This window comes from Lepidochelys kempii, chromosome 8, assembly GCF_965140265.1.
Source record: "Lepidochelys kempii isolate rLepKem1 chromosome 8, rLepKem1.hap2, whole genome shotgun sequence".
NCBI classification, from domain to species: Eukaryota; Metazoa; Chordata; order Testudines; family Cheloniidae; genus Lepidochelys; species Lepidochelys kempii.
In genome coordinates this window covers 85,191,319-85,208,133 of record NC_133263.1, presented here as the reverse complement: position 1 = coordinate 85,208,133, position 16,815 = coordinate 85,191,319, and the positions used below count along the sequence as shown (strand labels likewise).

Below are 16,815 nucleotides of genomic sequence, written 5' to 3'. Positions count from 1 at the left end.
CTCTGTTCAACATTGGTGAGGCCTCATCTGGAGTACTGTGTCCAGTTTTGGGCCCCACACTACAAGAAGGATGTGGAAAAATTGGAAAGAGTCCAGCGGAGGGCAACAAAAATTATTAGGGGACTGGAACACATGAGTTATGAGGAGAGGCTGAGGGAACTGGGGATTTTTAGTCTACGGAAGAGAAGAATGAGGGGGGATTTGATAGCTGCTTTCAACTACCTGAAAGGGGTTCCAAAGAGGATGGCTCTAGACTGTTCTCAGTGGTAGCAGATGACAGAACAAGGAGTAATGGTCTCAAGTTGCAGTGGGGGAGGTTTAGGTTGGATATTAGGAAAAACTTTTTCACTAGGAGGATGGTGAAGCCCTGGAATGGGTTACCTAGGGAGGTTGTGGAATCTCCTTCCTTAGAAGTTTTTAAGGTCAGGCTTGACAAAAGCCTGGCTGGGATGATTTAGTTGGGGATTTGTCCTGCTTTGAGCAGGGGGTTGGATTAGATGACCTCCTGAGGTCCCTTCCAACTCTGATATTCTATGATTCAGATGTGGATCTAGCCCTTTCTGTGAAAAGAGTTTTGACAACAGTCATGAGTTCTCCCATACTTAATTCCCCGAGATACTATGAACAGGGGCATCATGGAACTCAAACATGAATAGAGTGTAGGGGTGAAATCCTGGACTCATTAAAATTAATGGCAAAACTCCTGTTAACTTCACTGAGAGCGGGATTTCACCTTGGAGTTTGTTTGCGTAAGTTATAGTATGGATGTTCAGTCTGTCACATTGTCTGGAGTGGTTGATGATTGTGAATGCCTACCCCAAGGCAGACTGTCAAACACCAGGCAGACACCCCAAACTGATGGATCACTATATGAGTCATACCACAGAGTCACAGACAGTCCCCTTAGCTTCTCCAGTCTGTCTTGCCACCCAGGCAAGCTGGACTTAGTGAAAAATGGTCACTTACACCAAAAATCACAAAATATTCAGGTTGCTTCCAGTCCCAAGAGAACAGTCACTTACCCCAGATCATTTGTGCAGGAGGTCAGCCTAGATGATCATAATGGTCCCTTCTAACCTTAGTATCTATGAATTGGTACCCTAAGTCTTACACCAAAGACAAAGCCTGTATCCAGTCCTGTAATAAACTATATAAAGTTAGGAAAAGGAAATGAGAGTAATTTCAGGTTAAAGCAAGCAGGCATATAACACAAATAAGTTACAATCTATATCCTAAGTGTGACAGAGTTGTAGTGATCTGTCAATTCAAAATGTCTTTCTGGGCAAACCCAGGGATAACTGTGGGGGATCTCTCACTTCAGTTTAGAGTCTCTGGCTCCATGTGAATCCAAACAGCAAAGAGATGAAGAATTTTTTCGGGCGTCCATATTTATAGCTTCTTCTCACAGAAACCAAGCTGACATCAACAGTTCCCACAAAGATCTCTTCTTCGTGGTAGTGGTGGGGGGGTGAGGATGCACTTAACAAAGTCTTTGATCCTTGACATCACACAATAGCTTATTTGCGTTTAATGAACAGGATTTAACAACTTGTTAGAGACTGTCATTTGTATTACACAAGGCTTTTCCCCTGTTTGATGAGTTACATAGTCACAGAGGTTTACAATGCAAATGTTTGCTATCACTTTATAACATGGGGTATGGTTGGATGAGAAGAATACATGCAGCATACTACAAGCATTTTATAAAACACTAAACACATTCTTATCAACTTAACATTTAATATTTATTTTGATAATGCTAACACACAAGTAAGCAAGACTGGTTACCAGTTATGCATTTATAAGTGTTCAGTGAGGTCTGGAGCCTTGGCATGAGCTGGCATCTTGTCTGCGAGCGTCACACAGTCAAAATAAACTGGGCATAAATAGGGGGCGTACAGTATATCTGCTGTTGAAGGCAAGACTGTGTCTAAACCTAAGTGCCTAAAATATTAGAGAAACTATACAAGAATAATGTCTTCACAGAGACATTTTTTTTAAATCTAAGGTAAAAGGTAAGGTAGCTTGTGTCTCATAACAGTGAAGTTTGTACCGTATTTTTTCTCATCGTCATGAGACTCCAGTGCCTCCTAGCAGTTATCCCCTAATATTTAGCCTCTACGGGCCTGCTTCTGCTCTTCTATCCATGTAAATTGGGATTAATTTAATGGAGTTACAGTGGTGTAAAACCAGTGTTAGAGGAGAATCAGGCCTTATAATTTTATTTAAAGGCTATCATTGGGTTCATCTTCAAATGTCATCTTTTTCACTTTGTTCTACAACTAATTAGAAAATGACTCTGACATTTTGATTTATAAAATTGTCAAGTTTGCCTTTTTTTAGTCCTCTGAGTAGAGGTAGGTATACTCTGTTGTACAGACAAGCCTCTGCTTAAAAAGGGGTTGAGATACTAGAGAGCACAATAAAGAGGCAGAACCTTAAAATGCACTATTGCTTCAGGGCAATATCATACAGTTACCTGTGCTAACAATTGTCTTTCTTTACAGCCACAATATTCTACTCTATGAAGATGGCCATGCTGTTGTTGCTGATTTTGGAGGTGAGGTGTTGGTGATTAATCTGAAAAATGTTAGCAAGTTCTCAAAAACTAGGACTCTGTTTTCTCTGATGAATCAGAAAGTTAATGAGGCTGTACTTTGCTTCATTATTTCTCTGAAAAATAGCCCAAAGTGTAGATTTGGGCAATTGCAGTTGTGTCCTACTGAGTTCTGCAGGGCTCCATCTTGTACTTGCTCTTATTAAAGATGCGTATAGGGTTGTGTGGAGGGTGAGAGAGGAGGCAAGACTACAGTCCATGTACAAGCTACAGTACTTTCAGAATGCCAATAAGCCCCTGCTCCACGTTTCTCATTTAACTCAATCAGTGCAGTTGAACACCTTACCCGCAGTCTAGCTGAGACTGGAGCATGGATGAGGTTCAAATGGCCAGGCCTCAATCCAGATCAGAATGCAGTTGTGGTGATAGGGTGGAGGAAGCAACTAGGGGAAATGACCAGGGTAATGTCTGTCCCTTTAATTGAGGATGTGTTCCTATCTTTTGTTACTAGAGTTCACAGTCCAGGGACAGTGTTGAAGCCCCGCTGTTATCACACAGTCCTAGAGCAGCAGGGATCAGGATAGCTTTCTTTCATCTTTGTCTGGAGAGGAGATTGTGGCTATTCCATTCAGATACGGAACTTTGGGTATGTCTCCACTGCAAAAAAAAACCACCCGTGAGAGCTAGTCTCAGAGTCCAGGTCAACCGAAGTAGGCTATCAGGGCTCGTGCTATGGGGCTAAAAATTGCAGTGCAGATGTTCCTGCTTGGGCTGGATCCCAGGCTCTGTGGCCCACCACCTTTGATCCACACTGCTATTTTCAGCCCCATAGCATGAGCCCGCAAGCCCAAGTCAGTTGACCAGGCTCTGAGACTCACTGCCCCAGGTTTGTGGGGTTTTTTGCAGTCATACCCTTTGTAGACATATCCTTTGTCACCACAGATTTTGGCCAGGCTTCCCCATTATGATCTGAGGCTGATGCAAAATGCAATGGCTCACTAATTAAGTAGATTTTCTGGCTGAGGCACATGTGGATGCCTGTTGGTGTCTGGGTGGAAGTTAAGGCGTTGGTTTCCACCTATAAAGCCCTAAATGCCCTGGGACATGCCTGTTTGAGATACCAACTCTGTCACTGTGCCACATCAGCGCAGTTGTAATCAGCAGAGGTACTTGAGCATGATTTTAAAGAGAGGGAGTAGGGGGATGCTGGCAGGACAGCATCTGCGAGGGGCCCTTAACTTGGAAATAGTCCAAATTAGAGTCAGCTACTTTGCAAATCCCACCTACTTTCCTAGGCTATTGGAGAAGGAGGGATGCACTGGGGTCTGGTGGTTGTAGGGGTAGCTGAGCAGATAAATATTTTTCTTTTCTGCTGGTTATACTCTGGTTGGGGATGCTACTGGGTGTGTTCTTGTTTGTACAGGTAGGAATGTATTTTTAACATGTCTCAAAGGTACCCAGAATTCTAGGTAGGCACTTATGTATCATTTACATCTAAATAAATCAATCAATATTTCATATATTGCCTTTGCTATAGTCATGCAAGATCTTATGACACTGAAGTCTACTAGAGCAGCCTTTTATATCACCAGCTTTTATATCACCAGCCAGCTGAAAGGAAGTATGACATTAAATCAGAGTGCCAGTCTTCTGTGCCTTTGAATTTTAGTATAGGTTTTTGGTGTTGTTTGTTTTAAATCTAAATGAAGTTAGACACAACAGTACAGTTAACCCTGAGTTTAAAAACTCTGAGACAGATCCTCAGCTGGTATAAATCACCATGAAAGCCAATGGAGATATGCCAATTTATAGCAGTTGAAGATCTGGCTCACTGATGTAAGAAGCTCCATTTTATTGGGAATAACTTCCTGTATCCTGGTGTAATAGTGGGATATTGTATTTCCTCTTGATTTTACAAAACCCAAATTTTATGGAAGTCCTAGGTTTCCACCAAAACTTCTGTAAAATGAGGTTTATCTGTAGTGTTGTTTATTTAAAAAGCTTTCCTTTTTTTTGTCTCAGAATCCAGATTTCTGCAGTCCTTGGATGAAGACAACATGACAAAACAACCTGGGGTTTCCTTCTTGTTCTTTTCCATTTAATTAGTATACTATTTATGTGCAAACTCAGCCTAGGAGAAAATGATGAGATTAGATATGTTTTTTCTGGAATTGATGATGTTGTACAGTGACACTATAATGCTTTGTTTCTTTTGTATGCTATTTTTTTCTTAGTGTTTAAGATCAGCCTTGATAATAGGAGAAATTATTGGATACAAAATATGCACACTATGCAGTCACAAATGGGCTCCCGACTGTGTATCCAAAAACCAATATTGTTATATGGTTCTCATTTTAGCACGATCACCCCTGAATTCTTAGGCATAACATGTAAATCATCCCATATATATACATATTGCTTTCTGATAGTCTGAATTTCTCACAGAGAATCAGTTATCCAACATGGATTTTCTTTCTGAGTTCTTTTCTCAATATAGTTATTTCAAATAAATTGCTCATATGGGCCCAACTTTTTAAAAGACAATACCCAAAAGCTCACAGGCACTTTTGAATATGCACTTTACAAAATGTAGCCATACCCTTTCCTCCTGTGACAAAAAGGTAACAATACATTCATGATACATTGCAGCATCAGAATCTGTTACTCTGGAATAGAGTAGACTACAGTGTTAGAAATAGTGTCATCCTATTAAGAGCAGTAATCCGAACTAACCATGCAAGAGGGAGAACTGATGGCTGTCGGAGCAGACTTGGTGGCTATTTAGTCCAAGATGATGTTTCACTAAGAAACATCTTTTAACATCTTGGTCTTTTAAGAACTGTGGATGAAATTCACTCTGGACCAGAGGACCGGAGTAAGACCCACCACTCCTCATGAGCCCAGTGGGTGGCAGGTTGTTTGTGAAGCAGCCACATAGATGGGTGCCTGCAGCATACAATGATAGCCCAGGAGAGAAGCCAAAGGATTAATGTATACACAGATCCAGTAGTTTTAATACCCTGCATAGTTGTCATTATCATTATTCCAGCTCCTAATTTGGAGTAGTAGTTAAAGAGAGTTAGACATGCTAACTGGAAGTGTGGATTTCAACTCCTGCACCACTCTCAACCTACTCTTCTCTTACTTAAAGCCTGATTATGCTAGCTTTATGCGGGTGAAATGAATTCCATGCTAATGCTGAAGACACAATATGATGTATGGTGATTTACTGCATGAATTATGTATGCTACCATGACTATTTGTTGTTAAAAGATTTATTTGTTAGCTTGTTGTGAGAAAGAAAGAAAGAAAGAAAGAAAGAAAGAAAGAAAGAAAGAAAGAAAGAAAGAAAGAAAGAAAGAAAGAAAGAAAGAAAGAAAGAAAGAAAGAAAGAAAGAAAGAAAGAAATGTTCCTATGTAAAGGAAGAAAACACTCCATTAACATATTATTGATGGTTTTTTGATCCACAGAACCTACGCTGGATGGCCCCTGAGGTATTCACTCAGTGCACTCGATACACTATAAAAGCTGATGTTTTCAGCTATGCTTTATGTCTCTGGGAACTGTTAACAGGTGAAATTCCATTTGCTCACCTCAAACCAGGTAAGATGCTCACTGAACTAACACGAATACTACCTACATCTCTGAACTGTAATAAAATAGCTGCATTTCATAGCATTAATCAGTATTTTACTAGAATTCATATTATCTGGTGTTCACCTAAAAATTCAGCTTTGTTAAGGTACCAGGAAACATAGGAAATTGAGTGTGCTTCTGGATTTGGGTGGAACCTTGGGGAATATAGGAATGTCACTCCAGAAACTGTAAAGCCATGGAAGTTTAGGGGATTTTTTCTTGGAGTTGGGAGTGGAGGAAAAGGATGGTAGTTAGAACAACAGCTGTGATATCTGCAAGATTGATCAGACAGGGACTTCCAATAGCTTTCTTACCAGTTGGAAGAAGACAGGTCTATGCATGAAATTTTGTTGTGGGAAAATGTAGTTTTCACTTGTATTGTATTGAATTCTTTACCCAATACAATATAACCATCAACAATTGTGTACAACCCTGTCATCTATCTATCTATCCATCTATCTATCTATCAATCTAATCCTGCTTGTTTCAAAGGTGCCTATCACTGTTGTATCAGGATCTCCTGATTAGGTCAATTACTTTACAAAATAATAATTCAAATGCTAAATGAAATCTCATACATGACTTATTAAATCAATTTAATCCCCAAATTATTAAAATTAATATTAAATTAAATGTATTGTGTGGTATGTAGCATTATGTAAGCAACTTGTTAACAATGATATACCAGACAGTAACTGAAACATCAGTGTTGGAAACAGTTTACTGGGAGCTCTCTTATCTGTGAAATGGCTATAAAGCCATTACTAACATAGAAATGTTTAGGCATGGATCCTTAAGTGCCTCCAATTTTCTGATATTCCTTAAGTTTGAAGTGAATTAATTAATTTCTTTATGAAATCCTGTAGAAGTAACCTATCCCTTATTCCTCTCGACCACATTTTTTTAAGTGGAATTTCACTAATCACTTCTTTTTTAAAACAATTGAGGTAATTATTTTTCTTTTATATATATATTGCTGCTTCACTGTTTGATTTAGGCCAGGCCTGGAATTGGAAGTACCAAACATCACATGACAGTTTATCTGGGAGCCAAAAGCAGGAATTGCAGAAGCTCTTGTAAGAATATCTAGACTCATGTGACTTCTAGTCTGATTTTCAGAACAAAGAGTTTGAGATAAGTTCAGATCAGCATCTCAAGGTTCACCCATCAGTAGTTTTCATCAGTCTCTCTTTCCATTGCCTGACTTTAGCTTGGCCATATTAAGCAGCAGAGAGTAATACCCATCAATTCAGTTTCTTAGCAGCATCGTAGCAACTGTAGCATCTCGGAAGTCCTGCTTCCAAGCCTGCTAAGGAATGGATGTCCACTCTATTGCTGTCCACCCTTACTGAGTTTCAGTAGCTGTGCAAAATCATCCTCGGTTCTGTTACTTCATCGTCTGCTCTGTCTCTTTCTTTCCCTGTACCACTTTTCTGGTTTTTCCCACTCCTTTACCTCCTCCTCCACCAAACACCTTTTCTAGCACAGGCTCTGTACACAGTAGCCACACATTGCTCCCTATCTTGGCTTATGCATTGAGGCATGGTACCATGGTACTTTTTTGGGTAATGCACCTGTTTTTCCTGAATTGCAAAGTGCAGTTTATTCATTTCCCCTTACTGTGCAGTATGTTCCAGGCAGGAAGATAACATCTTGATTTTTCATGCTATTCTGCATCCTGGCAATGGTGGCAATAAATCCTACATTACTATGTGCTGATATAGTATAAACTTTTATTTGGAAATTCACTAGAATCCATCAATGCTAAAAACATCACCTGGGTTGAGATATCTATGTATTTCTTGTAAATCTTCACATTCTTGATGTTCCATGGTATTAACCACTTTTGGGTAACTCTACACATTGCTATTTAACCCTGCTTCCTCTGTGTGAAATTCACCCCTACACAGAGCATTCATGAAAAGTTTTCCACACCAGTTAAATCCTGTTTCTACTCTGAGGGGTTGTCTACGCTACCCGCCGGATCCAGCAGGGGTCGATTTATCATGTCTAGTATAGACACGATAAATTGACCGCTGAGCACTCTCCCATCGACTCTGGTACTCCACCAGAACGAGAAGCGCAAGCGGAGTCAACGGGAGAACATTAGCTGTCGACTTACCGCAGTGAAGACACCGCAGTAAGTAGATCTCAGTACATCAACTTCAGCTACGCTATTCACATAACTGAAGTTGCATATCTTAGTTCGACCCCGCACGGTACTGTAGACAAGCCCTGAGGGTGAAAATCCCTAATGGGCATAGGGCCAGCACAAGTGCAGTGTACCACTTAAACCCATAAATGAGATTAAGGCTATAGCTACACTACAAAGTTAAATCGATTTAAATTACGTTGACATACAGCCACCTCTGTAATTAATCCGCTGTTGCATATCCACACTATCTTTCTTGTATCGGCAGAATGCATCCAAAGTAGCAGCTCTGGCATCGACACAGAGAGCAGTGCACCATGGGTAGCTCTAATATCCAGCTTAAGAAGTGAGGAGAGCTAAGGCGAAGAATTATCGAACGAAAGTGGAATTTATTGGAGATGTGGGGGAGGACTCCTTGCTAAGTGAATTAACCCAAACAGTAATAGCTCCTTTTCTTTTTCTTGTATCTATTTCTTCTCTAGCAGTCATGCTGTGGTAGCCACACTTAAACACTCCACATTTCCCTATTCTAAGTGTAAATCCTTTGATTCCTGTTTAATTTGGCTTTCTTGTCCTGTCTTTCTCTCCTTAACAGAGGGTGCTTAACTTTTCAGGGCTTTATTTTTGATACATTTAAAGTTACATTTATTGATCTCAGAGTCTGGCACTATTTTTGGTGTCTGTTGGAGGAAGTTTCCCTGTTCCCTTTCCTCTGAGATCTTATTAAATCCAGATTCATTTCTCTTCTGCCCTTTGTACAATTATGCTACTTTTATGCTACTTTTACAAACCTTTGGAGGTCTTCACACTGTTCAGAAAGTCAGCTTTTATTATACAGATGGTGTAGCTGTCATTAGCATCAATAACAAGGGGCATTCCAATTCAGTATATAGTGTGGAATTTCTAAACGGCATTAGCTATTTATAGCTTCCCAGTCATTCATTTCTATCTCGGCTGACATTTGAATATAGTCGTCAGATATCTGACTCAATCCTACTTCAGTTTCTAGTAATATACAGCATTAATTGTCAACCCAGATTCCAAACCTGAATCTCATTCCTCCATTTTATCTCTCTGCCCATTGCAGTACCTTGTTTTCTGACCATGTAATTGAAGATCCAGAGTGTGCCATCTAGGACATAGGTCCAGTGCCCTGCAGCCCAAATCTTCATCTCCTTGTGCATGACATGACCATTCCTGCCATTTATCCCATTTCATTCTGAGTTAACCATTTGTCTACTGTATAAGATACCAGATGTGTGAGGAAAACGCTCCTGCTATACTAAGTATATCGTCAGTATTCCACTGCACATAAGCTAGAGCACAATACAGCAACAAAATGGTATAGAGATGTATACCTTGCTGATCAGCAGCTACCAGGGTGATGGAAGCATTATAAGTAGATAGATGAATAGGAGGAAGAACAAAAGAAAGGGGAACATGAATCCCATGTGTGATGGGGTGCCCAGAGTGCAGCCTGGGACTGTGGGACTGCTGTGCCCACTTGAACTCTCTCCAGCTTGGGCTGTCTCTCACAGTGCCTTGCTACTCACCAGTAGCAAACCTCTCCAGGTGCTATCACTCAGCACAACCGCATGTGGAGCCCCACACCCAGCTATATTGCATGAATGCTCCCAGAGCCACTCATGAATCACACAGGGAAAAGCATCAGTCAAATTCCCCCAGCTCCTAGCACTGTACCTCAGATTTATACAAAATTTGCACACATACAAAATGGGAAATGACTGCCTAGGAAAGAGTACTACGGAAAGGGATCTTGGCATCATAGTGGACCATAAGTTAAATATGAGTCAACAGTGTAACATTGTTGCAAAAAAAGCGAACATCATTCTGGGATGTATTAGCAGGAGCGTTGTAGGTAAAACACGAGAAGTAGTTCTTCCACTCTACTCTGTGCTGATTAGGCCTCAGCTGGAGTATTGGCACCACAAAAGATGTAGAGAAATTGGAGAAAGTCCAGAGAAGAGCAACAAAAATGATTAAAGGTCTAGAAAATATGATCTATAAGGGAAGATTGAAAAAATTAGATTTGTTTAGTCTGGAAAAGAAGAGACTGGGAGGGGACATTATAACAGTTTTCAAGTACATAAAAGGTTGTTACAAGGAGGAGGGAGAAAAATTGTTCTTCTTAACCTCTGAGGATAGGACAAGAAGCAATGGGCTTAAATTGCAGCAAGGGAGGTTTAGGTTGGACATTAGGAAAAAAATTTCTAACTGTCAGGGTGGTTAAGCACTGGAATAAATTGCCTAGGGAGGTTGTGGAATCTCCATCATTGGAGATTTTTAAGAGCAGGTTAGACAAACACCTGTCAGGAATAGTCTAGGTTGGGGTGGCCAACCTGTGGCTCCAGAGCCGCTTCAGAAGTTAATATGCAACTCCTTGGATAGGCACCGACGCCAGGGCTGGAGCTTTAGGCACCAACTTTCCAATGTGCCGGGGGATGCTCACTGCTCAACCCCTGGCTCTTCCACAGGCCCTAACCCCCAGCCCACCCCTTCCCACCCCCTCCTCTGATCCTGCAGTGCCCTCGCTCCTCCCCCTCCCTCCCAGAGCCTCCTGCATGCCACGGAACAGCTGATTGGGAGGGGAGGGGGAGGCGCTAATTGGTGGAGCTGCTGGTGGGTGAGAGATGCTGGGAGCAGGGTCGGGGAGCTTATGAGGGGCTGCTGACGTATTACTGTGGCTCTTTGGCAATGTACATTGGTAAATTCTGGCTCCTTCTCAGGCTCAGGTTGGCCACCCCTGGTCTAGGTAATACCTAGTCCTGCCATCAGTGCAGGGGACTGGACTAGATGACCTCCTGAGGTCCCTTCCAGTCCTGTGATTCTATGATTCTATGAATATACCGTCATGCACTGCTCAAGACAAGCAGTGTAAATTTATTCATTCACCACTTCATCAGTGGCAAGTGGACATACACCTCTACAACAGATAGATTTTAAGTGATTATAAGTGATAGGTTAATAGTCAGAGTTAGTTACCAAAAGAAAAGTAAATATAAGCATGCAGTCTAACCTCTCACCCCTATTAGACTGGGCAACATCTAGATTAAGCAGTTTTTCTCACCCTACTGGATATTGCAGTTCATAGTACACAGATTTCACCTTTGAATTCTTGGCCTCCTTGCTTGGAGTCTCAAGTCTTCAGTGTCCTTGTTGCTTGCAGCATAGGTGGGGCAGGAGAAAAGGCCAAGCATGGGGCCCCCGTGTTCTGTTTTATATCCTCAGTCCCATGTGCTTGTAGAACACAAGCCCAGACATGTCTCGGCATTGCTGAGTCCCAAGCAAGATTGAGCAGTTCCCCTGGTGTGGCCTCATGCAGGTGAGTCATTGAATTGTAGCTCCCTTGCTGGACAATGGCTGTTGATGGTTTGTTTGACACTCCACCTGGGCATTGGTTACTCTCCTTGCTGTTGTCTCTGGGGGGCTAATATCTGGCTGATACCCCAATTTATAGCATGTTTTAGTGACAACACAATTCTCATAACTTCATATGCATTAATGATATACATATATGGACAGAAAAATGACTTTCAGTAGATCATAACCTTTCCCCAATACCTCACACTGCCTGCTATATATGCAAGATCACACTCATATATAAATGAGGAACATGGGGGTTACAGGGCTCTCACCCAAGATACAGAATGTCACACCATGTTTCCGAAAGGTGTCATGATTTAATTTTTCTTCCCTGTCTGGTATTCTTTTCTTTGGTACTTTTTATTCCTGTTTATCTTCACCTGCTGAACCACATGCCCCTTCAGCTAGATGAGCATGGGTTCATTGGTTTCTGCTTCTGTTCTTGCAGCTCCTCAGAAGTCCATTTTCAGTCCCATTTATTTTGACTCCTGCTAAATCAATGCCCTTTCTATAGTCTCTTTTTGATGACTCCCTGCTTACCAACTAAAAGATCTCCCTCTCTTTGTTTGAACCCCGTCTTAAAATGTACTTCCACAAGGCCTTTCAGTAGTAAGTGTTGGCCTAATTCTACTCCCATTAAAGTCAATGAGCACTTTTGAAAATCTCATCCATCACCATCATTGTTACCCTTACATAACACTCAGATTTTTCAAAACATCAACTAATTAACCCTCCCAACTGCTCTGTAAGGTAGGGGAATTTTATTATCCCCAGTTTACAGTTGGGGAAACTAAGACAGAAAATGAAATGATTTGCACAAGGCCACAAATCAGGTCAGTTTCAGATTCAGGATTAGAACTCAGTAGTTCCTGGCTTATAGCCTCTGCTCCTGGACTCCACTGCCTCTCAAACCATACTGCCTAAGAAATGTATAGTATATTTAAATATGAAAACTATGTTTGAACTTCATTTTGTACATCTGATTTAGGGCCATATCTTGCAAACACCTATTGTGGGGATCAGGCATCTTTCATAGCCTATATACAAATTCCACCCTCATTATTCCATAAATTCAGATGACTGTTTAAAACATAAATCCCATATTTTTCACCAACTATACATTTTAAGATGTTGAGAGGTACATTTTCTTTTTAAACATTTTTGTATGCTGTCTGTGGAGTTCTGAAGCTTTACTTATATACTCTTAACCTTCCCTCTGTCTAATATTGACCTTTGTACATGCACAGAAGTATGGGAAGCCATTCAGGTCAAGTACATTGGAATACTTAGATGTTGGAAAGAATACCTAACTATAAAACTTAGCACTTGTAAAATCTATACATCACGCTTTGAAATGGATGTTGTCTTTGCAGTAATAGCACCTCTATATCCTCTAGTGTATCAAGTGTATTATCCAATTCAGTAAGGGTATGCTCTATACAGAATTAGATATCCATTTTTCAGATTGTATAAAGAGTCTCATGGCTATTGAATCAAAATCACTCCTTATTTTATCAAATGGAGCATCTATTGAATCAAATGGAATCCCCAGTGAAATCATTTCAGTATTAAGTCAAATATAATATTTGTTGAATACCATATCATGTAATTCTATAGTACCAAAGACTGCAGCACGTCCCATGGTCAGTAATGAAAAACTACTGTATGTGCTCAACAATGCCAACTCCCAAAACTGGTGAGATAACAGTATACAATATAGAACTGAAATAATTATACTGAGGAGTTATCAGAAAATGCACTCATTGCTAGTATATAATGAGCACAGAAGTGATCTCTGCTCTAAGGACCTTATAATCTAAGGCCCAGTCTATACTACAGTTACACTGGAGCGAGGGAACCTGGTTACAACTCATTGTCCCTTTACCAATATGATTAAAGTCCAGTCTACTCTACCTATTAAAGCCATGTTTGTAACCAGTTTAGGGAACAACTGACTTATACAACCAAACATGGCTGAATTTGTAGTGAAGACAAGCCATAAAGGCCGTATTTTGCAAACACCTATTAGTGCATGTCCAGGAGTAATAAACAGGAGTTTTGGCTGCAGATCCAGTGCTTAACCTAGAGGGTCTTGATGAGTGGCGTATTTGGTCTGTCATTATCTGGACAGATGCAAAGATGGAAAACTGCTATATTAAAAAGAAGAAAACAGTGTCTAGAAAGGATTTAGATTTTATGCCCATCAGAACAATGTGGTAGTGTTTATCAGTCATATAAGGCGTTTGTTGGATAGTTAAAGATCAGTTGTGAAGATGAATTGCACTTAACAAATTATATAAATCAAAGATTAAACAATTGAGAGCACTGGAGTAGCTTCTCTTTGAAATCTTGAGTGCTCTGTTGCCATAAAGAAGTCAGTTTGTTCTTTGAGGCAGGACTGTGGGGGCACAGAGTGTTGCTATCTATTTAAACATCTATTGTTCTTTCTATCTTAATTATTTAATCAGTGTTATCCATATAGCACTGTCATAAAAATGAAGGGAAGGGCAACCACCTTTCTGTATACAATGCTATAAAATCCCTCCTGGCCAGAGGGAAAACCTTTTCACCTGTAAAGAGTTAAGAAGCTAAGATAACCTCGCTGGCACCTGACCAAAATGACCAATGAGGAGACAAGATACTTTCAAATTGGGAGGGGGGGAAAACGAAGGGTCTGTCTGTCTGTGTGATGTTTTTGCCGGGAACAGATCAGGAATGCAGACTGAGAACTTCTGTAAAGTTAGTAAGTAATCTAGCTAGAAATGCGTTAGATTTCCTTTTGTTTAATGGCTGGTAAAATACGCTGTGCTGAATGGAATGTATATTCCTGTTTTTGTGTCTTTTTGTAACTTAAGGTTTTGCCTAGAGGGATTCTCTATGTTTTGAATCTGATTATCCTGTAAGGTATTTACCATCCTGATTTTACAGAGGTGATTCTTTTACCTTTTCTGTAATTAAAATTCTTCTTTTAAGAATCTGATTGATTTTTCATTGGTCTTAAGATCCAAGGGTTTGGGTCTGTGTTCAGCTGTACAAATTGGTGAGGATTCTTATCAAGCCTTCCCCAGGAAAGGCAGTGTAGGGCTTGGAGGGATATTTTGGGGGGAAGACGTCTCCAAGTGGGCTCTTTCCTATTCTTTGTTTAACACGCTTGGTGGTGGCAGCATAGGGTCCAAGGACAAGGCAAAGTTTGTACCTTGGGGAAATTTTTAACCTCAGCTGGTAAGAATAAGCTTAGAGGGTCTTTCATGCAGGTCCCCAGATCTGTACCCTAGAGTTCAGAGTGGGGAAGGAAACTTGACAAGCACCAACCACTGTTCATCTCTATGATGATCTGGAGTAGGAAACACCAGCAGTAGAAATAGATGACAACTAATACACTAAGGTGAAATCTTGACTCCATTGAAGTGAATGGGAGTTTTGTCATTGGCTTTATTGGAATCAGAATTTCACCCCACAGTTGGGAAAGTCTAGATCCAGATCCACATCTGAACTCTGCAGCTGCCCTGTATTTCTATAACAGACTGAGCCTAAACCCTAAACCCAGACACTTGCTGCATTTTGAGGAGATTGGCTATAGAACTGCACTCTGAGGCTCAGGCCCATCTTTAAACAGAAGATAGGATAGAATTTTGAAAATTGCAAGGAGAAAACAAATTGTCTTGAGGACCACATCCCCTTCTCCCCTTGCTTCATTTCCCCCATCTTCTGGTGTGAGTCAAGCAGAGTATGAAGCTGGTGCCCTCTGGGAGCTTTTACCCTCTGAAGAGTATTCTGTCCTTTTTTGTGTCCTAACAAGTTGTTGCTTCCCGTTGCCATCCCACACCACTTTTCTGAAGACCAGTGGCTTAGTTCTCTACCCAAGTTTGTTGTCCTTGTCCACGTAGTCTGAGTTTCTCATAAATACAGTCATGATTCTCCATTTTAAAAATACCCTGTTGCATTTTTAGGTGCTATTCAAAGTCAGCAGTAGATGTGGGCAGATGGCTGATGGGCAACATCCCTAGCTTCAGAGAGTTCATGTAAGGCCTTGGAGGAAGGAAAGCATCCTAATGTGGTACAAGGCCCTCTTGAATAGTTTTCTCATATACAAATTTATTCTGGCCCAGGCCTGTGAACCAGCTTTCAGTATATTTACAGGAAGAATTTAAAAGCACAGTGTCACAAATATTTTAAAACTATGGATGTGAAACTGGAAGCAGAAACTGAACACATATGTCCTGCCTGGCCCATAAGAGCCCCAGTATTATGGGAGCATGAGTGCACAGGAAAACTGGCTGTGTCATAGAATCATAGAAATGTAGGGCTGGAAGGGACCTTGAGAGGTCATCTAATCCAGTCCCCTGTACTCAAGGCAGGACTAGGTAATAACTAGACCATTCCTGACAGGTGTTTGTCTAATCTGTTTTTTAAAACATCCAGTGACAGAGATTCCACAACCTTTCTAGGCAATTTGTTCCAGTGCTTAACCACCCGGACAGTTGAGAAGTTTTTCCTAATGTCCAACCTAAACCTCCCTTACTGCAATTTAAGCCCATTGCTTCTTGTCCTATCTTCAGAGGCTAACGAGAACATTTTTCACCCTCCTCCTTGTAACAACCTTTTATGTACTTGAAGACTGTTATCATGTCCCCTCCTCAAGCTTCTCTTCTCCAAACTAAACAAACCCAATTGTTTCAATCTTTTTTTCATGTTTTCTAGGCCTTTAATCATATTTGTTGCTCTCTAATTTTTCCACATCTTTCCTGAAATGTGGTAACCAGAATTATATGCAATACTCCAGATGAGGCCTTATCAGTGCAGAGTGGAGCGGAAGAATTACTTCTTGCATCTTGCTTACAAAACTCCTGCTAATACATCCCATAATGATACTTTTTTTTTACAACAGTGTTACATTGTTGACTCATCTTTAGCTACAACCTACAGAACACTTTCTGCAGTTCTCTTTCCTAGGCAGTCATTTCCCATTTTGTATATGTGCAACTGATTATTCCATTCTAACTGGAGGACTTTGCATTTTTCTGTGTTAAATTTCATCCTGTTTCATCTTGTTTTGTGTCTTGGCCTTTCTAACTTTGTCCCTAC

At 40.7% G+C, this 16,815-nt stretch overlaps 1 protein-coding gene across 1 annotated transcript in view; it reads left to right on the top strand.

Moving 5' to 3' along the window:
• TNNI3K (TNNI3 interacting kinase) overlaps positions 1 to 16,815 on the top strand; it is a 164,204-nt gene that overhangs the window by 101,005 nt on the left and 46,384 nt on the right. Inside the window, exons 18-20 of the mRNA XM_073357332.1 lie at positions 2,508 to 2,560; positions 4,580 to 4,632; positions 6,029 to 6,161. Coding sequence (XP_073213433.1) covers positions 2,508 to 2,560; positions 4,580 to 4,632; positions 6,029 to 6,161 — 239 coding nt within the window. The remainder of the gene's footprint in view (positions 1 to 2,507; positions 2,561 to 4,579; positions 4,633 to 6,028; positions 6,162 to 16,815) is intronic.